We start from the raw sequence: 24,886 nt of genomic DNA on the forward strand, positions 1-24,886 counted from the left end.
GAAGGACGCTCACGGACCTCCAGGAGACTCTGCGACCCCCAGGGGTGCTAGTCTGTGGGGGCAGAAACCCTGAGGAAGCTCCTACGTTCCTCTGAGACCCCTCGCAATCTTCGGGGACCTCACACTGTGTGACAGGGAGCCATGGAACTGAAGTGGAGCAGCGGCGGGAATCCCTGAGGAGAAAGAGACTTCCCTGGGTGTCCTAGATTCTGCATTAGGGACCCCTGTCCCTCAGAAGACATGGGGGAACTCAGAGTGTCCACAGAACCCAAGTCTGGTGATTGCTAAGTGAAGGACCCCAGCAGAGGGCGGCTGGGAGGTTGCTACCTGTCCGAGCCTACAGGGATGGGAAAAGCAAGCAGCGACTTGAACAGGCAGCGTCCGAAGAACCCCAACTGTGTGGACTAGGACCTCCCCCAGACCCATTCACCGGATGGGATGACTCGACAAGTGACTGTTCTGGAGAAGGGGAAGGGATGACTGAGTGATGAATCAACAGGAGCGGGGGCAATCCAGGGGCCATTTCAGTCACCATATATTAACTAAGCACCTATGGTGTGTCACGCTGTGGGTCCTCAAATTTCAGAAAGACATTAGGGCTGCAGGGGGAAGGAAAGAGCTACACTGGGAGGCTGGGCCAGGATTTAGGGGGCCATTTTGATAGGCAGTGATAGAGCAAGAGGGAGTGTCCTGAGCCCCTGAGGGCACTTTGGAAGGGGACTTCAGAAGCTAGAGGTGGCCAAGATTAAATCCATTCCCTGCCCGCTGGGTCTTTGGGATCCTCCTTCCCCCATGACCATCCTCTGGTCCTCTCCAATCCTGTTTGCCTAAGTCCAGAAGCTGGACGGATCAGTTTCTGAAGGCCCTTCCAGCTGGGGAACTGAATTCTAAGTGTGTGAACTGGCAGGAGGAGCCGGGTGCCTGGACACCTGGCTTCATGAGGTCAGGGCAGTTGGCATCAGGGGGAGGGCGGGAAAGGGAGGAGTGGAGAGGGGTGTGTACAGAGGGCTGTCCTCAAGAATTAGAAGACAGACTGTTACCTCCAATGGCTTAAGTTACCTGGGGGAATGAGAGTGGCAAAGGCAGCAAGGACTTGGATATGGGTTTAGCCCATAGCCAGAGGTTGAGCTTTTGGGGTGAGTGGGGGCTGGGCAGGCCCTGGGGATGGGTGGGTGGGGCAGGAAGCTATGGAGTGTGGTAGGCACCCCCTGGTGGTGAGCACAGCTTGGGTGGGCCTTGCTGGGCCCTGGCTTCACAATCCAGGTCCCTACCCTCCCTGTTTGATGCTTAGCTGTGGCAAGGGCCCAGCTTAGGCCACACAGCAAGCTAGCAGTCCAGCTGGCTGGACTGGAACCAGGGACTCCTACTCTTGGTTTGTTGAGTTTTCCAGCACAGTACCCAAGGGCAGAGGGCACCTCCCAGCCAGGAGTCACATCACAGATAAGGATTAGACACCAATGGATAATCATGGGTTAGAGGGGGAAACTGAGGCACAAAGCCCAAGTGCCTGTGGTTTCTAGAGGCCCCAGAAGGCCTGATTCATGTCTGTCCCCTGCAGAATTCCCTGAGCTGATGTCAGCTGCCAAAGGCACTGGGGAACTCACCAGGAGGGGACGGACGGAGCTAGGGGCCAGCAAGATGGCGGACGAAACATTAGCTGGGCTGGATGAGGGAGCCTTGCGGAAGCTGGTAAGTGGTTCCATTATCCCTACTATGAGGACAGACAAGACAGGCCAGAGAGGCAGGGCCTGTCCAGGATACCTCTCAGCTGACAAGAGGAGGTGATGGGGGAGGGCACAGGAGAAGGGCTCCGGGGAACAGGGCTAGGCCTGTTCCGCGTGGCTGATGCAGAGGCCCTGGTGGCATGTACTTGTCCATGCCAGGTGCTGAGGCCTTGTTCCTCCCAGCCCCCCACTGCCACCACCTGTTTAAATAGTAACTGGTGAGGACTCACCCATGTGCAGTCACAGGTGTGGGGAGGCTGGATTTGCCTCTCTCAAGCAACAGCCTGGGCAGTACCCACCCCTGGAGGCTGGCCCAATGATAACAGTAGCAACAATGATTAATAAGCCAGGGCACAGAAGGGGCAGTCTGGGCGCTAAGCACACCATCCCACAGAATGGTTACAGTAGCTCCAAGAGCCAGGAGGACACTGTGGCTCAGACAGGTGAAGTCACCTGCCCAAGCGCACCCAGCTCGGAAAAGGGTGTGCCAGGATCCAAACAAACCCCAAAAGGGGTCATGGGGGACCAAGAGACCTGGATAAGTCAAGTCCAGAAGAGCCCATAGAGAGAGACAGGCCTTGGGGACCCTTATGAACACTGTGACTTCTAATCTGTCATTTTTCCCACTCTGAGCCTCAGTTTCTTTATCTGTAAAATGGGAGGTGGGGGGAATGTGTGTGAACATAATATCTAGGTCCTACAGTTGACATGGGGATGGAATGAGGCGTGGGCCCAGATCTTGGCATGGAAGAAGGATGGGCCCACTCTATCCCCTTTCCCCAGCTTCTTCTTGAAGCCCGCCCTCCCCCACAACACACATACCATGCACAGAGAGGATGTGGGGCAATATAGCAGGGCAGGCATGTGCCCACCAGCAAGGGCAGTGTGCCCTGGAACTGGAAGAGGGGCCAGAGCTCCACCCCCCAGCCCCTGACCCTTGTCCAAGGGGTAAATTAAAGATTTACCTTCCCTGGGAGAAGGCAAATGACCCACCCCACCCCCATACCATTCCTCTGGAGGCAGGGGCTGGAGCCAGCTAGCTCAGCCCAGTCACTGGGCAGTGCCCAGCCACTGCCATCATCTACCCAAGGCACTCGGCCTCTGTGTCCTCGGACAGCACCTTAGACTTTGGGTGTCTGCCACCGCCACAGGCGCTATGTGCAGCCTGAGGGAGATGGGTTTCCAAAGGGTCCCACCACGTCAGCTCGACCTCCCATCAGGAAGTCAGAATCCTAACGTGGGTAGTGGAGAGAAAGCCAGGTCTTTGCTCATCCCCTTCTCTAGGGGTCCACTCTGAAGATCAGGGTTCTCCAGCCGCCACCCACCACCCCATGTGGGTTTGGGTGCTGGAAAAGGGTTTCAGAGAAGCCGGAGCATTGGCTGTAGTCTGCCCCCCCAACCCCGGCCCCCTCCCTGGGAAAGGACTAGCAAGATCCCGCCCCTCGTCTCGGGACCCCGGAGGTCTTTCCCATTTCGGGACCGGGGTCCTCCACCGCCGGGCGCCCGCCATTACTGCGCCCCAGCGCTGCCGAGGGTCCCGCCCCGTGCGCCGGCCTCCTGGCAGGAACTGGGGCGTCCGGAGCCGGGTTCCTCCCCACGGGGCCGGGCCTTATAAGGGAAAGCTGACCCGAGCCCCAGCGTCCGGCCGACTTGAGGACCCAGGGACCCGCTCCCAACCTCGGCTCTTGCACATTCCTGCGAACAGGGAGGGGGGCTGTGCGGGATGGGGACACCTGGGGACACGAGCACCACGTGCTCCTTCGCCACAAATTGGGACGCCCTCCGCCTCGGTCCCGGGTTCGAGATCGGGCTCCGACACTCACTAGCTGGGTGACCTGCGGAAGCTGCTTAAGTCTGTGAACCTGGGTTTCCTCTCTGTAGCCGGGGATGTTAAAGCAGGCGGAACCTGGGCGGCTTCCTGTCCTGCTGGCTCCTGGCTGGGCGCCTTGCACGGGGCTGCGTGGGAGAGGCGTGGGCGGTACAGGCGGCTGCGGTCGCGGGGTCCGCGGGCCTTCAGCGCCCCCTGGCTAGGCCACGCTTCACTGCCGGCCGGTCCCCCATCGGTCAACTGGAGGCGCTGGGACTGAGCGAATGCCTGGAAAGTCTCCTACGTAGTGCTGGTGGGGAGTCTGAGGCCCAGGAAGATGCCGGGGGCCTGTCAGACGCCTCCAGCAGCGAGGGTACAAAGTATCCGGAGGCCCGGCCCCCCGGGAAGAGGAAGCACCCTCTTTCCTCCCAGGAGAATTTCACTGGGTAGTTTCGGAACCCCCCCCCATCTCCTTCCCTTTCCCCCAGTGGACAATGGCGCTTTGTACTTCCTTCCCTCCCAACAACAGCCCCCTCCACTCAGGATGGTGGGGCCTGAGAGGACGGGGAACGCAGGACACACATCAGGGACACTGTGGGCGGACCTTTGTCTCCAGGCCTAAAGGGAAGGGTCATGCCGGAGGGTGACGAGTGGGATGAGGTTGTCCATTCCACAACCCTGCCCCACCCACTCGGGGGATCAGACAGAGGCTCCCATTTTCCAGAGGGGGACTCCCAGGGGTTGCAGAAGTGACCAAGTTCCCACATCAGGCTTTTTTCAGGGAGGAGAACCCCATCTCTGGAGCCCAGGGGGTTGGGAAGGGACACACAGGAGGAAAAGGGCTAGTCATTGCGTCTCTGAGCCTCTTTACCCTCTGCACAGGAGGGGCTGGACCAGCTGTCCCCTCAAGCCCGGAATCTCCTAGTGTACCACGGAGGGCTCTGGGCCTGAGTCAAGGCCAGGACTGAGGGTGGGAAGGTGAGCCTTCTCCACCCCCCCCCACATGATAGGCCCCCTTAAGCCCCAGGGCATCTCTAGTCCAGGCTGGAAGGGTCCCCAGTATAGTACAAGGATCTTCAAGGTACCCACCATAGCAGACAGACCCCAGCCACAGAGATATCCTCAGCCCAGGGAAGGCCCCAGAGTCATGGAAACCTGGGTTCAAATCCTGGCTCAGGTCACTTGACCATAAGCAAATCACTTCCCCCTGAGCCTCAGTTTCCTCATCTGTCAAATGGGAGTAATAAATTGCCTAGGGTTTCTGTGAAGTTAGGACAAGTAAGGGGCTCAGCACAGGATCCAGCACATGGTTTCTCAGTAAATGTTACAGATGCCTCTGGGTATCTTGTCCTCACTTGCCCTCACTTCTCTCTCTCCCCTGCTGACTGGCTGGAACCGACAATACATTGCTCTGCAAGGAGGGGGGGGCACCCCAAGTCACTGCCCCCATCCTCACCCACTGCCCTAAAGGGAGGCCATTGTCCCGTCTGACAAATGAGATGTTAACCAAGACCAGGGATGTTAAGGATATGATCCTGACCACGCAGCCAGGACTGGATTGGGGCTGGAGCCAGCTGGGGGTCCGGGCTTGAGCCTTCTGGGGGCCCTCCCATATCTCCTCAGGAATGTGAAGACTGAAGGCTCCCTGGAGGGCTCTGTCACTTGTCTCTACCCTCTTCAGACTGGGACAAGTGAGCTCATGGCTAAGCTGGGTCAGCCCACACTCCCTGCTGAAACCATTCCCCCTCCCACCAGGCTCCCCTGTGGAGCAGGAAGGAATGATGGGAAAAGAGGCTAAAAAGGAAGGGAGTAGAGAGTTCCTGGGCCTACCCCTGAATGATTTGGGGGTGGGGGTGGAGGCGGAGGAAATCACTGCCTATACTTGCTCCCACCTGGCGCACACCCACACTGGAGGCTTATCTCTGCCATTATTTTCCTGGGGGCCCTGGGCCTGTCCTCTCTCCCTTGAGCCACAGAGGCTCTGTAGGGGGTAGAGGAGTGAGAGGGGCAACATGATTGGCTGACTGCCCAGAGAAGGTGCCCTTTCCTGGACCTGGTTAGACCAGCCACCCCCAATTTCCCAGGGAGTGACAGGCTAAGAAGCTGGTGGGAGCACCTGTCCCCCATGGATGCCCTCTCTAGGGCCCTGGGTGGACCCTAGTGCAGCTGCCTTATCTGTCTGGGGTGTTGGCCCTCCCACTCTGAGCCCCGGCCCCTTTGCCCCTTCAGTGATGGCTAGAGCAGCACCAGTGCAGGGAGAACAATAGCCCCCAGCCAGGCAGGGAGCTATGACTCCTGAGGGCCTGCCCCTGCCTCAGTTTCCCCATCTGTCCAGTGTGGACGAGGCTGCCACCCATCAGGAGGGCTGTGGTACTTTGGGAGTCTCTCGTGCTGACAGCTAGATTCCAGCAGCCCAATCACCCTTCCCTCCCCAGGGACACTGTAAGGGGCCCATAGGATGGCCTCCCTCCTCCTGCCACGACTCCCTGGTTCTTGGGGGTTTGATGAAGGGCTCTGAGAGGCAGGAGTCGAGTCACAGGAATGAGCGCCTGACTTGGCACCTGGCACAGGTGGGTGGTTGCTGGCTGCCCACTCTGTGAATCTTAGTCCACGGTGGGCTGTCCAGAAGCCCTCGCTGCATGATCTGAGTCTCCCCCTGAGACCAAGTTTGGGTGGGCAGGCAGGCACATGACGGGCTTGGGGCAGAGGGAGTGGAGACAGACCACTCATTGTGCCCCAGGCCAAACCGTGGGCGGCCAGTGCCCGCCCTCTGTCCCTGGCAGCCAAAATGACCTGCCCCTCACCACCCCTTGCCCTGCAGCTGGAGGTCACAGCAGATCTGGCAGAGCGGCGACGCATCCGCTCAGCAATCCGGGAGCTGCAGCGGCAGGAGCTGGAGCGCGAGGAGGAGGCCCTGGCATCCAAGCGCTTCCGTGCCGAGCGGCAGGACAACAAGGAGAACTGGCTGCAGTGAGTGGCGAGGGGTTGGACATGCAGGTGGGGCTAAATGTGCCAGGGCTCAGCTCGTGTTGTGCAGGCAGGCATGAGCCAGGTGTCTGCTGCCCATCTGGGTGTGCAAATGGCAGCATAGGCACGCATTTGGAGTACACAGGGATGTTGGTGGGCACGGACCACGTGCCAGTCATGGTGTCCTGGCCACGCCCATGTGATATTAGCGCTCAGGTCCATGGGCGTGCATGTGCCAGCGTATAGCCAGAGGGTGTGCACAGCTACCTGCCCCTCTGCCAAGGTTCCAGTTACCCTGTCCTGGCCTGTGCCTTCAGCCCACATCCTCCATGACCTGGCCCTGGCAATGGAGGTTATAGTCATGGTGTCCCTGCAGCTCTCAGCAGCGGGAGGCTGAGCAGCAGGCTGCTCTGGCACGGCTGGCAGGACGGCTGGAGTCCATGAGTGATGTGGAGGAGCTGACCACACTGGTGAGGCCTGGGCCAGGGCAGGGGATGGGGGCAGGGCAGGTGAAAACCTGGACTCCACATACCCGTGGCCCACCCCTCACCTACAGCTGCGAGGCGCTGCTGAGTACGAGGAACGCAAGCTGATCCGAGCCGCCATCCGCCGCGTACGGGCCCAGGAGATTGAGGGTACGCGCCCTGCCCTGGCCCCACCCCTGCCCTGCTGCATGCTGCCCCCAGCAACCCCCCACCCTGACGCTCTGCTACTCACCTGACACTTTTCCCTTTCCCTCCAGCCGCCACATTGGCTGGAAGGTTGTGCAGCGGGCGTCCCAACAGTGGCTCAAGAGAGGACAGCAAGGGGCGGGCAGCACACAGGCTGGACCGGTGTGAGGTAAGGGGTGTGGGCAAGGTCCTGTGCCCATGGACGCCAGCAGCACAGAGCGCCTGTGTGTCTTTGCTAGATGGGTACTTAACTGAGGGGGCCCCCAGCTTGTGTTTGGGGGACAGTGGGACTCTGTCAGGCCTCTGCCCACTCTCCCAGGCAACTTCTGGTCACATGTCTCCCCTCCAGAGTTTGTCTCTACCCAGGCCTCCCCCGCAAAGCCAGCTTGTCTACACTGCTCCCAGGTTCCTGACTGTCTCTCATTACCACCCTGTTGACCTCCCAGCTGGCCTCCCTGCTTCCACCCCCACACTGGCCATCCAGCCTCCACTCAGCAGACAGAGGGATCTCCCTGAAATGAAAATGAGACCCTGGTACTTGCCCAGCTTAAACCATCCGAGGCTGCCCCTCCCCCTCCGTACAGCCCACATCCTTACCTTGGCTTATCAGGTCCTGCTGTCAGGGGCCAGTGTCGGCTCTGTTCTCCAGGGAGTGTGGGTGAGAGGTGGGGTCGTGCAGGTTCCGTAAGTGGCCAGCAGAGGCCGCTGGGTCCCTGGTCCTGGCAGGACTACCCACTAACCCCGTAATTAACCAGGCAGAGGCCAGGGGTCAGGGGCCTCCACGCCAGAAATTGATTAAGTCTGGGAGTCCCCAGCAGGTCTCCTGCTGTCCCCAACCCCTGCCATTAGGATCTGGTCATCTCTGAACTGCCCTTGAGTAGGCAGTGCCAAGAGGTTGGGAAGTGGGGATCAAAGATGGCCCATGGTGTGCCAGTGACCGTGCTTGTGCAGATGTGCCTGCAGGAAACCGTGTCCAGCCCCTCTGCTTTGCATGCCCTGCCCTGGGTGCCTGCCAGCCTGGAGAGCCTTGGCCACATCCTGTGGGTCTCCCACGGGTCTCCCGCAGGTGCCGAAGCCAGAGGAACAGGAGCAGCAGGCAGAGGTCCCAGAGCCAACCCCAGCCCCCAATGGCACCAGCCATGATGTGACTACAGTGACACTACTGCTTCAGGCCCCACCTGGGGGCACACCCAGCTCACCTGCCTCAGCCGACAGTTCACCCACCACTACCTCTCCTGAGCCTCCACTGGAGCCTGCCGAGGCCCCGTGCCCTGCCACTGAGGCTCTGGGCAGCCCCAAGCCACCTCCCAGCCCTCCCAGGGCTGCCAGCCCTGAGCCCCAGGAGCCTCCAGCCACCCCCAGCATGGAGGGGCAGGTGGTCAACAAGGTGAGTCTAGATGAGGGGCAGGGATGCCAGGCAGATGAGCTCCCCAGTCTGGGAGTCAGGCCCTGCCCATGCCGTGTCTCCTCTGCAGCTCCTGCCTGGCCCCACAGAGCCCCCTGCTGCCCATGGCCCTACCAAAGGTCCCTCCGACACAAAGAGAGCAGGTAGGGTTCCAGCAGAGATAGCTAGGGGCATCTGCCTCCCTGGGCCTCCCCTTCCCTGCCTGGAAAATGGGTTCTTGTGTCTAGATGGCTCCAGTGCCCTCAGGTCCAGGCAGGCTCTGACACTCCTCCCACTGCTTCTGAGGTGTCCCCGCCCCTGCCCCCCCCACTCCCCCACCCATGGCCAGAGGCCTCCCTGCAGCCTTGAAAGGCAACAGGCCTCAGGCACATTCTTTTCCCCAATAAGGGAGTGCACCCATCTCCCAGCTGGAGCCGTGGGCAGTGCTGGCCAGGGGGGTGTCCACCATCCCCATCAGCAGGGAGAATCTGGGCACCCTTCCTCCAGCCCAAGCCTAGCCCCAGCCCCCAGGAGTGTCCAAGTTATCCTGGGGTCGGGGAAGGAGGGGCCTGTAAGAGAGACGCTGCTGAGTGGGGAGGCTAGGAGCTGTGGGAGGTGCAGGGTGGGCTGGGGAGGTTGAGGTGTAGGAAGGGGTTGGGAGGCTGAGGAGGTGTGGAAGAGAGGACTATGAGAGGTGGACCCCACCATCCGCTCTCCTCTCTCTGCTCCCACATGGCCGCCACCGCCTTCCCATGCTGCCAGACCTGGCTGGCCCTCGCCCCTGCCAACGCTCCCTGTCTGTGCTGAGCCCCCGCCAGCCAGTCCAGAACCGAGGTACTGCCAATTCCCACAACCCCGGGCTCTGGGCAGTCCCTGTCCCATCCAACCACTGACAGCCCTCCTGTCCCTTCTAGAGCCCACTCCCCTTGCCAGCGGACCTTCCCCGTTCCAGCGGGCTGGCTCCGTACGGGACCGTGTGCGCAAGTTCACATCTGATTCTCCTATGGCTGCTGGGCTCCAGGAAGGCCCACTCCGGGCAGCCCTAGGTCCCTCGACCCCTGCAAGGCTCCCAGGCTCCTCCCACATCAGCACCACCCCTGCCTTCTCCTCCAGTGGCCCCTCCTCACGGGGCCGCAGTGACACCTCCTCCCAGTTCAACAAGGATCAGCGAGGAACAGCCCGGCCCCTGGCCCAGCTTCAGAGCTGCCCCAGGGAGGAGGGCCCCAGGGGGCGGGGCTTGGTTGTCAGGCCCCTTGAAAACAGAGCAGGGGGGCCCATGGCCCGCTCAGAGGCGCCCAGTGCCCCGCTAGCCGTGGCCGTGGGCACTGCTGAGCCAGGGGCCAGTATGAAGACCACATTCACCATCGAGATCAAGGATGGCCGGGGCAAGGCCTCCACGGGCCGGGTGCTGCTGCCCACAGGCAACCAGAGGGCAGGTAGGCCTCCCCACTGCCTCCCCACTGCTGGGGATGACTGCCTGCAGCCACCCAGCTCTGCACATAGGACAGGTGCTGTGGTCAGGGCTCAGGGTGTCTCCAAAGGGTGCACTGGGAGCAACGGGCGCCATCAACCTGGACTGGCATTACCCTCACCCCACCTGATCCTGACCGTAGTCCTTCTCCCTATCCAGAACTGACGCTGGGGCTGCGGGCGCCCCCCACCCTCCTTAGCACCAGCAGTGGGGGCAAGAGCACCATCACGCATATCAGCAGCCCTGGGAACCTGGCTCGGCTGGGCAGTGTCACTCACATCACCAGCTTCAGCCATGCCTCCCCTGGTAGCCGAGGAGGCTGCAGCATTAAGGTGAGCCCTTCCTCACCCCACCAGCCTCACCATCAGCCACCTCATGTAGACTGCTTCAGGGTGCAGGGCTCTCAGGGCTCCTCTGTTCTGCTCTTCCCCTACTGCACACACGGGAAACTGAGGCCCACAGAGAGAAGGTGACCACAGTCCACAGACAGTTCATGGCAGAGCTAAGGCCAGACCCTCGCCTATCAGCCACTAGATATGTCAGAAGCTCACTCTGTACTGGCCTTAAGCTTCCCACATGATGATCTCTGGTCCTTACTCCAGAATTGGTCGGTTCATGCCTCGTGAACAGATGGGAAAACTGAGGCTCAGAGAAGGGTAATAAGGGCTTGCCCCCCTCTTCCTGTAGCAGCCCCAGTGGCCCTGCTCCCAGCCTATACTGAACCTCAGCCCCAAGGTGCAGAGCCGCTCATCTGCTCATCCAAGATCAGCCTGGCCCGTTAGGAGATTGGAGATTAGTGATTACCATCTGCGTCAACATCTCGGGGTGGGGGGGGTGCTGGGCAGAAGCACTGAGGGGGGACAGGCAAGGGGGTGCCAGTCAGGTGAGGCAGCAGCCTAGCAGGTGCCACGGGAACTGAATCTGCCGCACCCTTCCATTATTCATTCTGGAGCCCGGGATCAGCTGGCTGGGAGCTCAGCCTGGGAAGGGATCCCCAGCGGGCCGCCCAGCTGCCCAGGTAATGGCCTCTGTGCTGTTCCAGGGGCTGAATAGGACTTTGAGGTGAAATGGCTAGAGCCAGCTTTGGGCTTTCTCAAGGGTGACAGGGAGAGGGTGGGGGCAGGAAAGCACCCTTCCCCTCACAGAGCAGGACCTAACTGCTCTCTGCCAAGGGAGCGAGGAGAGGGTGGCTGAGGCCCTTGGGGTGGATGGGAGGTGCCACAGGGAGCGCCAGGTATGACCACCTACTTGCCTCAGTTTCCCCATCCAGAACCAAGGGGAGGCAGATCGTGTGCCTGTAATGCACTTGCTCAGAGTCTGTGGTTGGATCTGAGCACCAGAGGCAGGCAGAGGACATTTATCTCAGGGACAAGGCACTTGCTACTGCAGATTGCTTGAAGTCCCGCCTCTCTGTGCCTCCATTGCCCCCATCGGTTCAAGGCTTTCTAAAACAGCATGACATGAGGGCAGAGGACGCAGGCTCTGGAGTCTGGCAGACTGGGTCCTCACGGCTAATGCACATGGTGGCCCAGACAGGCCCATGCCTTGCTCCCTGCCTCAGTTTCCCCACCTATGGGGCATGGGGCCCCGGCCTCGGCAGTCCTTCAGAACCTGTGCAGGCTTGCTGTACTGCCAGTCTGTGATCTCTGCAGGGCCAGGGCCAGGCCTGGCGGTCCGCCTGCTTGAGCAGGCCACCCCTCCCCCACTGCCCCCTCCAGAGGGAGCCCAGAATAGGTTTCTATTTGGGCTACAGCCCCAGCTGGCAGGTGGCGGGCTGGGAGGCCAGCAGGGGCGGGGCAGGCCCACTGCCCTTGCCTTCGCCCTCAGGCCAGCTGCAAAGACTGACTCTGCCAGACAGAAGCAGCAGTCCCTACCACTGCCCCCTTCGTCACCTCACCATAGAGCCCCCACCATCACCATGCCGGGGGTACCGGGGCCCAGGTCTGAGCTGGACGCAGCCCTCGAGGAGAGATTGGGCCGGGCGTTGGAGGAGATGCAGGCAGTGGCGGAGGCTGGCCGGGCGGCAGTGACCCAGGCAGCTGAGGCAGCTGCCTCGGCCGTGGAGCCGGTGGCCCGGGCAGCTGAAGAGCTGCGGGCTGAGACAGCAGCGCTGAGCTGGCGGCTGGATGCACTGGGCAGGCAGGTGGAGGTGCTGAGCCTGCGGCTGGGGGTCCCACTTGTGCCTGACCTTGAGCCCGAGCTGGAGCCCAGTGAGCTGCTCCTGGCCGCTGCCGACCCTGAGGCCCTCTTCCAGGCGGCCGAGGATGCTGGGACCCCTGTGGCCCACCCGCCTGCCTTCAGCACCCGCCGCCGCTCCTCTGCAAGCCCTGCCCACAGCGGCAGTCTCGTAAGTCCTTATGGGCTGCAGGGAGGCGGGTGGTTTTGAGCCAGGCTCTGCCTCTGCTCAGTGACCCTAGGTGGCCTACCACCTTCTCTGAGCCTCAGTTTACCTATCTGTACAGGGGACTGGGGCACTAGCGCTCCAAGACTGAGGCAAGATGGTGCCAGGCTCCTGGCCCTGAGGCACACGTGGCGGCTGCCCTGGCAGCCCCTGGCCGGGGCCCAGCCTCCAGCCCCACCCCCACTCCCTGCCCCTGCCAGGCCGAGCCTCCCTGAAGCAGCTGCCACCTCGGCTCTCCTTACCCTTACAGCAAACAGAGAGGCCCTGCCAGGAGGGGAGGGGCTCTGATAGTTGGGCTGGGGGCTTGTCTGCAAGGGGCTGGGAAGATGCCCTGAGAGGGGTGGGGGGCTAGGTTGGGGTTGGAGGCCCCTTAGGGGGTGATTCATGCTAGTGGGTGTGGGGAGCAGGGGCGAGCTTCAGAGAGGACTTGGCTCTGGGCAGCCCCGGTCAGACACCTGGTCAGGAGCCTATGGGCCCTGGTCCAGCTCCCTTGGTGTGTTGAGGGCGGGCATGTGCTTGCTGCCTGGGCACTGGCCCAGGAGGACCCAGGCTTTCGGAGCAGGCAGACAGAGCACAGCCTGCCTGGGAGGGGGCTGGGAATGAAGCAGCAGAAGGAACTCGGATACAGGAGTTAGGCTAGCTTCAGCTCAGATCCCAGTCTGCATCACACTTATAGAAGGACAGTGGGCAAGTCATGCAGCTACCCTGAGCCTCAGTTTTCCCTTCTGTTAAATAGGGACAGTAAAATACCTAGTGTTCATACAGTGCTCACCACTGAATGGAAATCACCATTATTGCCTCCCTTAATTGTATTAAGACAGTTCTGGGTACATGGGAAGCCCTACAACAAGGCTCTCAGTGCCTCTTCTGTGAGCCTGACATCAACATGGTCATCCTTGGGCAGGCCGTCCAGCTGGCTAGTGGTACTTCAAAGGCTGTGCCAGAAGCCCCAGGGCCTGGCCCCCTGTACTTTGGGGCATGGCTGGGTTCATTTACACCCCTGCTTAAAGTCCATGCCCTCTCCCCACCACACAGATGGAGCCAGAACCAGCAGAGCCCCCCTCTGCAGCAGTGGAGGTGGCCAATGGCGCCGAGCAGACCCGCGTGGACAAAGCACCAGAGAGGCGGAGCCCTCTGAGCGCCAAGGAGCTGACGACCATTGAGGATGAGAGTATCCTGGACAAGATGGTATGGCCAGATCTGGTGGACTGGGGGTTGGCAGGGGCCGGGACCAGCAGGCACCAGATAGGCAATGACGGGGACTCTGTCTGCAGCTGGATCAGACTACGGACTTTGAGGAGCGGAAGCTCATCCGGGCTGCGCTACGTGAGCTCCGACAAAGGAAGAGAGGTAGAGAGCCCAATGCCCCACCCCTAGATCCAGCTGCTCCCCTCACTGGGGTCCATTCGTGGACACTCCAGCTCAGTAACGCCCTCCCCAGCTTCTTCTCTAGACTCAGCTTCTCCTTTTCTAGACCCAGCTCTTCCCTTGCCTCCTTCCCCCAGATCCAGCTGCTCCGTTCCCTAGCTGCTTCTCTCCCACTTCCTAGACCCAGAACCAGCTTCTCTTCTCCTTCCTAGACCCAGTTACTCTCTCCCCCAGCTACTCCTCTTTGCTTCTCCAAGTTCTGTCAAGTACTCCTTCCCTGAATCCAGATACTCCTTCTCCCAGCTGCTTCTCTCTCCTCAAGGTCCACTGATGACCACCTTAGCCTCTGCTTCCTCCCTGCTTCCCCTTCCCTGAACACAGCTACTTCCTCCCCAGACCCAGCTATTCCTTCTTCCAGATTCTAGATTCATTTGCTTCTCCAGATACTCTCAATTACTCCCTCTATGGATCTAGCTGCTTCCTGCAGGGCCCACGGATGGCCACCCAGCCTCTATGCCCACCCACCTGCTTCTTCTTTAGGCCCAGTTACCCACTTTGTCAGCTTCTCTCCCAACTACCCTTCCCCTGGATCGAATTGCTTCTCAGATACCTACAATCACTCCATCCGTGGATTTAGATATTTCTTCCTCTAGCTGCTCTTCTCCCTGCTAAGACCTATTTGAAGGCCCGCTCAGCTACTGCCCTCACTCAGCTTCTCCTTCCCTGGCCTCTGCTGCTTCCTCCCTAGATGGAGATACTCCCTCCGGACTCAGCTATTCATTCCCACAGAAACTCCCTTCTTGGATCCAAATACTTTCCCTTTGAGTTCAGCTATTCCATGTCCCCTTGTTTCTGAGTGCACCACACCCCGCCATTCCCTCCCAAGTTATAGCTACCCCCTCACCCCCAGCTACTTCTAGAGAGGGCCGTTGTCCCCTGTGTCTTCAGTATTGCTAACAAGTTGCCCCCCATCCCATCTGTGTGCCCTGTGTGCCCGTGCATATGTGCTTTGTGGGCGATGGTGGCCTTCTGGGCGTGCGTGGGGCATTCCCCGCCCAGACCAGCGGGACAAGGAACGGGAACGGCGGCTGCAAGAGACACGGGCCCGGCCAGGGGAGGGCCGTGGCAACACGGCCACCATGACCACCACGCGACACAGCCAACAGACAGCTGACGGCTCAGCTGTCAGCACTGTCACCAAGACCGAGCGGCTCGTCCACTCCAGTAAGGGGCCGAGCAGGGCTCAGGGCTCAGGGTGGGAACATATCTACCTTGCTGGGCCCTGTGCCCCTCACACCCTTCCTCTCATCCCTGCCCCCGCAGATGATGGCAGACGGACGGCCCACACCACCACGATGGAGTCGAGTTTTGTGAGGCGCTCAGAGAGTAAGGCCGCCCGGCGTCTTCTCATGCCTGCCTGCCAGCCCACCTTCCTCAAACTCTCTCTCCGAACTTCCGTCTGTGTGTCTCTCTGTCCAGCCATCACTTTCTCTTCTCTGCCTGTGGCTACCTCCATCCCTCTACCAGCCTCCCGCCCCATCTCCCACATCCAGCCCAGGACCTCACCCTGCTCCCCTTCCCCTTTCTTGCAGATGGTGGTGGCCGCACCATGATGCAAACTAAGACCTTTTCCTCTTCGTCATCCAAGAAGATGGGCAGGTGAGCACAGGTACCCACTCCCAGACCACGGAGGAGTCAGTGTCTCAGGGGACCTCACTGCACACCCATTCTACAAGAGGGTACACAGCCAGGGAGGGGCAGAGTGGGAGTCAAACTACTTCTGCTTGCCTTGCCATCTCACCTAATTCTCAACCGCACCATGAGGGAGGCCAGAGATTTGCTCGGGGTCTTAGAGAAGCCTCCCCACCACACTGAGCTGCTGGTGGCACTGCCATTTCCCAGTGTCTGAAGACCATGTCCCATGTCACAGAGCATCTTTACATCTTAGCCCCATGAAGGTGGGATACACCCTATGTTATAGAGCATTTTGGGGCAGGTAGGATCAGAATTCAGGCTGGGAACCAGAGGGGTCCAGGAACTCTGAGTCAGAGACTTATGTTCAAGTACTTGCACTGCCCCTCATGCTCTCTGAAATCTAAGGCCAAAGGCCTCTGTTTCCTCATCTTCAGTGGAAGTGGTAAGAGTCCCTCCATACTCTTGTGAAGTTTAAAATGACACATAGAAAAGGCTCAACAGACACTAGCTATTATTATTATTACCATTACTGTTATCACATTGGTTGTCATTATTAGTTGATAGGGCCCAGAATCTAAGCTCACCTGTAACCTGACGATACAATGAGCCTTCGCAGAAAACTCCCCAGGGTCCAAGTCTGTTGAAAAGAGCTTGGCTCCCATTTTCTTGTCGTTTGAGCCTCAGTCTGCTCTTCTGTAAAATGGGTATGATAAGAGCACCTCCCTTGCTGGCCGGCGTTGCCGGTGGTGAAGATACCACAAGAGTGTAGGGTCTGGAGTGTGACAAGGCCCCTCCCTTCACTCGTGGGGATCGAAGCTCAGGAGCGGCCCTCCCCGGCCCTAACAGTGGCATACCCACCCCTTAGTATCTTCGACCGAGAGGATGAGGCCAGCCCGCGGCCCGGCAGTCTAGCGGCGCTGGAGAAACTCCAGGCAGAGAAGAAGAAAGAGCTGATGAAGGCGCAGAGCCTGCCCAAGACCTCGGCCTCCCAGGCGCGCAAGGCCATGATTGAGAAGCTGGAGAAGGAAGGCACCGCGTGGTGAGCAGCAGTGGGTGGGGCGGGGCCTGATGACCGCATGGGGCGGGGTCTTGGCTGTGGTGGGCGGGGCCAGAGACGAGAAGGGAGCGGCTAGAGCAGTGGGGGGCGGGGCCTGAAGGTAAAGAAGGCGGGGCGGGGGCCTACTCGGTGGGCCAATGGAAGAGGCGCCCCTTGTAACCCCGCTCCCGACACCGCCCCCGCAGCAGCTCTGGCGGACCCCGCGCAGCTGTGCAGCGCTCCACCAGCTTTGGTGTCCCCAGTGCCAACAGCATCAAGCAGATGTTGCTGGACTGGTGCCGAGCCAAGACGCGTGGCTACGAGGTGAGCTCTGTGAGACCAGGTGGCCAGGCGAGGGCCTCCTCACCCTCACAAGGCCCCAACTGCAGCTGTACCCTTCACAGCCACCATGTCTGGCAGGGAAGATGAAACAGGCTTCTTCTGGAATGAAACAGGCTCAAAGAGGACACATAACATGCCCTAGATTCCAGGATAAGTGATTAAGTGGCAGGGCCTAATGAGGGCCCTTGGATGGTGGGCACGGTTCAGGGCCAGACCCCACCCTTAGAGTCCCCGCCTCATTGCTCTGTCGGAGGCACTGGGTAAATTTCTGTACATGAGGGAAGGAGTGATGAGGGCATGACCACGGCCTTAGCTGGGTGGTGCTGGGCCTCTTGGTCACTCTGTCCCCCTAAGCAACAGACATGGGAGTTAACAAACTGAGTTGGAGGAGGCTACCTACTGTGCAACCTTGAGCAAGCTACAGGGCCTCTCTGAGCTCAGTTGCCCTAGACCTGGATTACCAAAACACTGGGGGGTGAGGACTTCCCCAGTCGTCCAGTGGTTAAGACTCCATACTTCCTCTGCAGGGGGCATGGGTTTGATCCCTGATTGGAGAAGTTCTGCATGCATGCCTCATGGTGTGGTTAAAAAACAAAACAAAACAAACAAAACACTGGAAGGTGGAGGACATAGGGAGCTGACCAGTCTTCCCACTACCCGTAGCATGTGGACATCCAGAACTTCTCCTCGAGTTGGAGTGACGGGATGGCCTTCTGTGCCCTGGTGCACAACTTCTTCCCTGAAGCCTTCGATTATGGGCAGCTCAGCCCACAGAACCGGCGCCAGAACTTCGAGGTGGCCTTCTCATCTGCCGAGTAAGTGTGGGTCCCAGCCCTGCTGGTGTCAGCTGGGCGTCTGGGGCTGGGCATCTGGGCCGGGCCCAGCTGCCCCGAGGCCCCCTGGAGCTGGTCAGCTGCACTGTCATTCAGCGGCTGAGACCCCCTTCCCCAGAAAGCCCCCATCCTCTTCCACCCCACCCACCTGTTGCTGAGCGTGCCAGGTGCCCGCCGGAACGAAGGAGCCAGAGGCCCGCCTACCAGCCTGGGCCAAGGCCCATCAGGTGGCCCTGTCCATATCCCCTCCATCCTCCCTCTGTCCCCTTCTCCTTCTATCTCTCCCTTTCTCTGTCCTGCTCTCCTCCCACTATCACCAGAGCTTCCTGCTCCCACGGGATCCCGGCTGGAGATTCCAAAAGGAGGATCCTGGCCCGGGCACCGTGCCCGCCCAGCCTATATAGGTGTTGCCAGAGGCTTATATAGGACATCAGCAAGCCCTCCACTTTGGAATCGTTGCCCCATCTGCTCACCTCACCCTCAGCACCCTCCTCCACCTGTCTTTCTCTATCTTTCTCTTTCTGGTTTCCCCCCGGATATCTTCCTCTTTCTCCTCCCTCCACCTCCTCTCACGCCTCCCTCACCCCCCCTCCCTGGGGCACAGCCCTCCTCTCCAACCTCAGCGCCAACGCCATCGCCCCCACCCCTTGTTCCCTCCCGCTTGCCCCGAGAGTTCTCTGCACCTGTGACTGATCTGGCCCCCCACCCCTGTCTGCATTGCACACCATTAGTGATGGGTAGTGAGCGGCACGTCCACAATGGGGAGGGGGCATGCGGGGGGCTGGCAGACTGCAGCACTGAGAACGTAACTGAACTCATGTCTCTGTGTGTTTATGTGTGTGTCTCTCTGTTCTCCCCTCTCTCTTCTCTGCCTCTTCCCCTGCTGCCCCGCTCGGGCCCCGCCCCCCTGCCCCTTCCCGGCCCCCTACCCTCCCCAGGACCCATGCGGACTGCCCGCAGCTCCTGGACACAGAGGACATGGTGCGGCTTCGAGAGCCTGACTGGAAGTGCGTGTACACGTACATCCAGGAGTTCTACCGCTGTCTGGTCCAGAAGGGGCTGGTAAAAACCAAAAAGTCCTAACCCCTGCTGGGGTCCCACGGTGAGGAATGCCGCCTTGCTCCCCTGTCCCATTACGCTGCCCCGCTGGAATCTGCTCAGTGGGGCACAAAGAAAAGCCAGGGAAATGGCGGGAGTGGGGGTGGGGAAGCAGGGGGACCCTGAGAAGAGCCAGAAGGAGCCAGGCACGGCCTTATCTTCTGTTCAGGACCTCACAGGCAAGACTATTCTCCTCAATGGGCAGTGATGAGCCAGGTGGGCAGGACTGAGATGGAGGAAGCCCAGGAGGCCATGGGATCCCCGGGGAGACACCCGACCCAGCTGGCAGGTCCAGGACAGCTCTCAAAAAAGTGCAAACTAAGCTGGCATCTGAATGACAAGTTCAGGCTAAAGGAGGGAGAGGGAGTCCCGGGCAGAGGGATCAGCCAGTGCACAGGGGTGGGGTCGAGGGAGGTGGAGGGCATGGCACACCCAGGAAGGGAAGGAAGTTTATTTCGTCTGGATGTGAGGGGGAGGAAGGGGTCACAGTCAGGAGTCTGAACTTCCTTCTGAGGACAACAAGAGTTATAAAAGGTTTTCAAACAGAGAAGGGATGTATGTGGTCTAGTAGCATTGAAGAACAATCCTTGAGTGAGGCCTGGATGAGGGATGGGGAGGGAGGGGACGGACTAGACAGCTAGAGAAGCTTAAGCAGAGGGATGGGCTTTTTGATGGACCCACTGGGGAGGGAGAAGGAGGGTCAGGGAAGCCTCCCAGGCCTCCAGTTTGTGCACTGGGAAGTTGGGGGTGCCATGCTCCAAGTTGAGGCGCTCAGGAGCGAGGCCAGTTTAACAGGAAGTTATTTCTGGTGGGGGTCCTGGATCCCCAAGCCAGCTGTGGCATTTCCTGTCTGGTCATCTCACCTCAGGGCCACAGTAGAGAATTCAGATCCTGAGCTAACTGCCCATTACAGACCAGGAGCTCAGAGGAGAGAGGTGGGCTCAGAGCATGCCAGGGGTTGTTAGGTCAGAGCTAGGGCCAAAAACTGGAACTCCAGACTCCCCACCTTGTGGCTGTTTTCCTTGCCCCATCACTTTTCCCACCCATTTTGTAGGGAGAAGAAAAGACGAAGGCCCAGAGGGAGAAAGGGGATTGCCTAAAGTAATGTGAATCAGGGACAGAGCTAGCAGTGCACTCAGATGCCCCTTGGGGCCTGCAGCCATTGTGGGGGGCAGCCCACACGTGCACACATATACTCAGAGAAGCTGTGCAGGTGAGGGAAAGATGGGCATGGTGCTGTCTCCAGGTCATATATGGACTTAGGAGCTGCTGCCCAGCAGGCCAGCCTGGAGGGAGAGGGGCCCAGTCCGGCCCTGTTCCAGTTGGAAAGTGTGACTCAGCCGTGCTGTTGCTCGAATTGCCTGGTGTTTGGCCTGTCACTGGGGCAGCTGGAGCCCTGAGCCATGAGCCCCGGTGTAAACAATGGCTTTATAAGGTCTCCAGGGAAGACACCAGAGATGGGAGGGAGCTCCACTTTGGGAGAGGCCAGGATCCCTGGGGAGATAGCCACAGCTGGAAGAAGCTGCAGAGAGAGGCCGCCTCTTCACCGTAGTACAGCTGAAACAAGCTGGGGCAGAGATGACCTCAAGGGCACATAGCACCTCAACAAGAGAGTCAGAAACCTCTCACTCATCCTAGGTGCTTCCAAGGACTCAAATGAAGCAAAGAATGACTATACTATTGCAGAAAAATGGGGAAACTGAGTCACAGGGCAGGGTTTTCTCTAGCTTCCACAGCTGGCCAGTAGAGCCTTGACAGAAACAGGTCTCCTGCTTCCCAGGCTTCTTCCCCAAAGGAGTCCTGGTGAGCTGAGAGTAGGCCCCAGCCCTTACATTGTTTGACCTTGAAGGTCTGACCTTGAAGGCACAAGATGGGAGGTAGTCCTGGGCCCTTGGGTGTCTTGGGAACAGGAGCAATTCCTGCCCTCATGCCTTCGCTGCCAAAGGAAACTCACTTAACAACATTGACAGTGCTAACTATATGCCAGGCATGGCACATGGGAGGGAGCAAGTCCTGCCCCTGAATGTGATGTAGTTGGTCCAGTCTGTATTGATTGGGACACTCATCTGCTTCCCCTGCTCTACCCAAGTGGGTAATAAGGGTTCGAGAACTGTCTCTCAGACCTACACACACACCTCCCTGGCCACCATCTCACACAGCAGAGATGTCCCTTGAGGCAGATGGGGCTTCTCAGGCTGCTCTACAGGACGTACCAAGTCAGGGAGCTGGCAGATAATCCTGGGCCCAGAGGGTCACTGGAGTGGGTCCTGGGTGCAGGGAAAGATTTGAGGCCCCTTGGGTACAACGGCCCAACTGAGAGGCTTGTGCCAGCTGGAGTGTGCCTTTGAGGGTGAGAAGGAGGCGGCCCTCCAGAGAGAAGTGGGCGGGGTCTGGAGTGAGGACCTCCCCAGGGCTAGGGGTTGAGACCCCAACCCTGCACTGGGTCTGCTGCGCCTGGGCGGTGGGATGGGGCAAGGATCTCCTCCTTCACCTCCACATGCCTTGGCCTTGCTCCCCACAGAGGTGCCTCCAGGCTTGGGTGGCTGGGGCCTGGGGCTTCTGCCTTCCTAGAAGGCTTTTCCCCCATTCAGTCAATCAGGAGTCGAGTTTATGGAAGACCAGCGGGCTGCGGCGTTGTAAAGACCTCTGGGTAGAGGGTCGCCGCAAGAGTCGGGGCCGGCACTGACAACCACCCCCGTGCCCCCCTCCCCGCAGGATGCTGGTGGACTGCGTACCCCTCGTGGAGGTGGAGGACATGATGATCATGGGCAAGAAGCCAGACCCCAAGTGCGTTTTCACCTACGTGCAGTCGCTCTACAACCACCTGCGGCGCCACGAGCTGCGCCTGCGCGGCAAGAATGTCTAGCTTCCCCGCCGCCCGCAAGGCCGCAGCGGCAAGCTGCCCCCACCATCCAGGCACCGTCCCCTCCCTGTGCGCCGGCCCACAGCTGCCCTGTCTGTCGCGACACCTTCCCACGCATACACACGCAGCGTTTTGATAAATTATTGGTTTTCAACGACCCTGATTCCTCTCTGCCTCCCTTGGGGGGCTGAATGGAGGGCAGCTGGGCAAGGTGTGCCCACGTCCCCACTCTGGCAGCCAGGCAGCTGGGGATGCGGGGTCTCCCATGGGTATTCGGGGAGCTCTTATTCCTCACCTGCCCGCAGCAAAGAAGGAGTCGAGTCTCGCTGAAGGCGGAAGGGGATTTAGTGGAGCTGGGAAGGGAAGAAAGAGGGTTAGGAGGGACCCCCCCCCCAACTCCATCCCTGCTGGCTCGGGGACTGGGCGTCGGCCCTCAGCGAGGGTGGTGCTCCCGGGCCGCTGAGCGCTTCATTCTGTCCCCAGGGCTCAGGCAGGGTGGTGCCGCGCCCCTAGACCTACAGGTCAGCGCGGTCAGGAGCGCCTTCGGCGGGCCTAGCGGGCGCCCGCAGGTAGTCTGGGGGCACAGCCTCGTCGGGCGACGCCTTGCGGTAGAAGCCGAGCTCCTGCACCAGCGCGTTGATCTCCTCGCGGGTCATGTCGCTGAGTGGGATTCGCTGAAGCAGAAGAGGGGCGGGGTCAGCGCGCCGGACCCCGCCTCTCGCCCCTCCTCCCCCCTGTCCACCTCCCCAGGCCTCACCTCCAGTTCCTCAAAGCGTTGGCCCAACAGCACGAGCTCCGGGTCGGCCCCCGGGAGGTGTTTCATTACCAGGTTGTGGCTGGAGATGGCGTTAAGGTGGGTAGTGGTGGGCGGAGGCAGGTGGGGTTTCCCGGGGACTTGTCGATGTGAACACTACCTCGTCTGCCCAAGCAGGGCAGGGATACCCATTTACACGTGAGGAAATTAGGGTTCGAAGTAAGGGGGCCTCCTCTCTGTGCCGGTGTCTGTGGCAGTCATCACTAGTCAATTTCTCTTGCCAATCCAAGACCACCTCAGAATCCGCTGGGCAGCCACTATCAATCAATCCCATTTGTCAGTTGAAGACCGTTGGTCATCCCTATCTGTGAAGTTAAGTGGAAGGAGATTCTTGCAGATACCCTCCCCTTTCTCCCTCCCCCAGAACAGAAGGAGGATACTAGAGTGGGATGTCCTGGGTGACGAAGGCCTTCACCTGGGGAGGAACCAGAGCATCAGACCCCAACCATCTCCAGGTACCAACAGGAAACTGAAGCCCAGTGAGGTCACACAGCAAGTCATGTGCAGGCTCCTGATTCCCAGCCCAGGGAACCTCCCCCACCCGGTCATTGGGACCATGTTGCCCAAGAGGCTCAGGGGGGACAAAACTGGGGATCTCTTCCTTCAAACTCACCTCCTTCAGGCGATTAAGCTGTCATCCCCCACATGTCTGGAGGGGAACAAAATGGCATAGGTCAGGAGTAACACATCTACCCTCACCCTCATTCCCCAGCTGGGCATTGGATCGAGCTGTGAATTACTCCCTGGAACAGCAGTTCCTAAGATGTGGAAATGGAGGCCCCTTGTGGGTAGAAGGAGGAACTCTGTACAGATGGGGAAGCCGAGGCCCACCCACACCAGAGGAAAAGAGGAGCAAGACCAGGAACCCAAAGGGCACTTACCAGCCTTGGGGCTCTTGCCTGCACAACTTACTGACTGTTGACCCACGCCCAATGCCCAAGAGAAATGATCACCCTACCCGCTCAGGCCATAGAGACCTGGACCTGGTCTTTGGCCCCTAGAACCTCAGGGTGGAGGCAGACCAGAAGGAAACAGCTCAGAACTTCCCTGAGAGGCCCTATTAGAGACACCTACCATCTGGTCCCTACCTCATCCGGTGCAGAGCTGGCTCTCCCTGCCACCTGCAGCCTAGCCCTACAGACCATCTGGTTGCTTCCCCAACAAAGGAAGCTGGGAGGGCCCCTCCCTGTACTCCCTGAAGGGGAGTCCAGACCCCAGCATTACCCATTCTAGTCCTCCCTCCTCCCCACCCCCGCCCCCCCGCCCAACTTTTTTCAGGCAGAAAACTAAGGCCCGGAGAGGGTCTGTGATGATCCAAGTCACACAGGGACTTTGGTGGGGCATTTCATGGCAGGGGAGGGTGGGGGGATTGTTGGGGAGTAAGGGTTGGTAAGACAGTTCCCAGCCAGGTGGCAGGGAGGCTCCCAGAAAGTCTTCTGTCCCCCAGGCAAAGGGAGTGAGACCAACCGGAACAGGGGTGGGGAGGAATTCCAGGAAAAAGAGAAGTGATGGGGGGATGGGAGGTTGGGCTCCAGAGGACAGATTTGGGAAAGTCATAGGCCGGAAGAAGTTAGGGGACAGGACCAACGTGTCTGGGGCCCGATGTCCGGCCGGATGGGGAACTGGGGAGGGGTTCAGATTTCCAGGCCTCAAGATCGGTTGTCTCGGGCTTCCACGGTGGGTGCTGGGGCGTTCTGGGGCTGAGGAGTGGAAGGGACAGTCCTGGTGCCGAGGGGGACATGGGAGTCAGGAGGGTCCTGGGTCAGAACGGGCGGTGATTCCAAAGCCAAGGGGCCACGGGGTTAGGGGTCGGTGGTTCCTAGCCTGGGGGCCGCCGCACTCACCTCTACCCGGCCTCGGGCCAGGCCGTGTAGACGGCTCCAGTCGGGCCGGAAGGTGGAGGTGGTGGCCGAGACTGCCGCGAGGAGCAGCAGCAGGGGCGGCGAAAGCAGCAGGAGGCGCATTGAAACCCGGCCGAAGATGATCCGCAAGCTAGAGGTGAACCGTCAGGCCACTGCGCCACGTCTGGGCCCGCGAGCTGGCCAGGTCCCTGCTTGAGGTCCCACCCCGCTCGGGACCACGCCCCCAGCTCTCGGTCTCCGCCCAGGGCCTGCGTGGGGGCCGCCCGCGGTCTCCCGGCGGGGTTTGGGCTCCTCTCCGGCCTTCAGCCCTTTACTTTCCCAGCCCCGAGAGTGTCCACCCTCCCTCTGCTGACCGAGAGCATGGACGCTCTGACAGCATGCGGCCAGGCAGTGCCCCCTCATGCCGGCAGGGGGCGCGGGCGGGAGGCGGACGGACACGCGAGTTTCTGGGTCAGACACCCGATTTGAAGATGGGGAAACTGAGGCCTGGGGAATCCTTTTTTGTGTTTTTTATTCCTCTGGATGAAATTCCGATCTGGATTTCAATTTC

At 60.0% G+C, this 24,886-nt stretch overlaps 2 protein-coding genes across 4 annotated transcripts; one reads left to right on the plus strand and one right to left on the minus strand.

Moving 5' to 3' along the window:
• Window positions 1–1,623: 1,623 nt before the first annotated feature.
• SMTN (smoothelin) lies at window positions 1,624–21,817 on the plus strand (the record flags this gene model as incomplete). Of its 3 annotated transcripts, none has more annotated exons than XM_079717865.1 (20): window positions 1,624–1,689; window positions 6,353–6,501; window positions 6,875–6,968; window positions 7,055–7,133; window positions 7,241–7,338; window positions 8,236–8,556; window positions 8,645–8,717; window positions 9,316–9,387; window positions 9,468–9,989; window positions 10,184–10,356; window positions 12,279–12,371; window positions 13,461–13,613; window positions 13,700–13,775; window positions 14,853–15,017; window positions 15,117–15,179; window positions 15,386–15,452; window positions 16,354–16,527; window positions 16,731–16,848; window positions 17,530–17,681; window positions 21,513–21,817. In XM_079717865.1, the coding sequence occupies 20 exons, from the start codon at window positions 1,639–1,641 to the stop codon at window positions 21,661–21,663; spliced, it is 2,844 nt and encodes a 947-aa protein (XP_079573991.1). In that variant the 3' UTR covers window positions 21,664–21,817. The 3 variants fall into 3 exon arrangements, with proteins under 3 accessions (XP_079573991.1, XP_079573989.1, XP_079573990.1); XM_079717863.1 differs by lacking the exon at window positions 12,279–12,371 and adding an exon at window positions 18,638–18,706 and having other exon boundaries at window positions 1,639–1,689; XM_079717864.1 differs by lacking the exon at window positions 12,279–12,371 and having other exon boundaries at window positions 1,639–1,689.
• A 170-nt stretch (window positions 21,818–21,987) lies between these two features.
• On the minus strand, window positions 21,988–24,608 carry SELENOM (selenoprotein M). The gene is made up of 5 exons (XM_079717683.1): window positions 24,319–24,608; window positions 23,088–23,123; window positions 22,855–22,889; window positions 22,418–22,496; window positions 21,988–22,334 (listed from the first exon to the last, which is right to left on the minus strand). The coding sequence occupies exons 1-5, from the start codon at window positions 24,436–24,438 to the stop codon at window positions 22,176–22,178; spliced, it is 429 nt and encodes a 142-aa protein (XP_079573809.1). The 5' UTR covers window positions 24,439–24,608; the 3' UTR covers window positions 21,988–22,175.
• Window positions 24,609–24,886: the final 278 nt, after the last annotated feature.

This window comes from Hyperoodon ampullatus, assembly GCF_949752795.1.
Source record: "Hyperoodon ampullatus genome assembly, chromosome: 13".
In the NCBI taxonomy this organism is placed as follows: Eukaryota; Metazoa; Chordata; class Mammalia; order Artiodactyla; family Ziphiidae; genus Hyperoodon; species Hyperoodon ampullatus.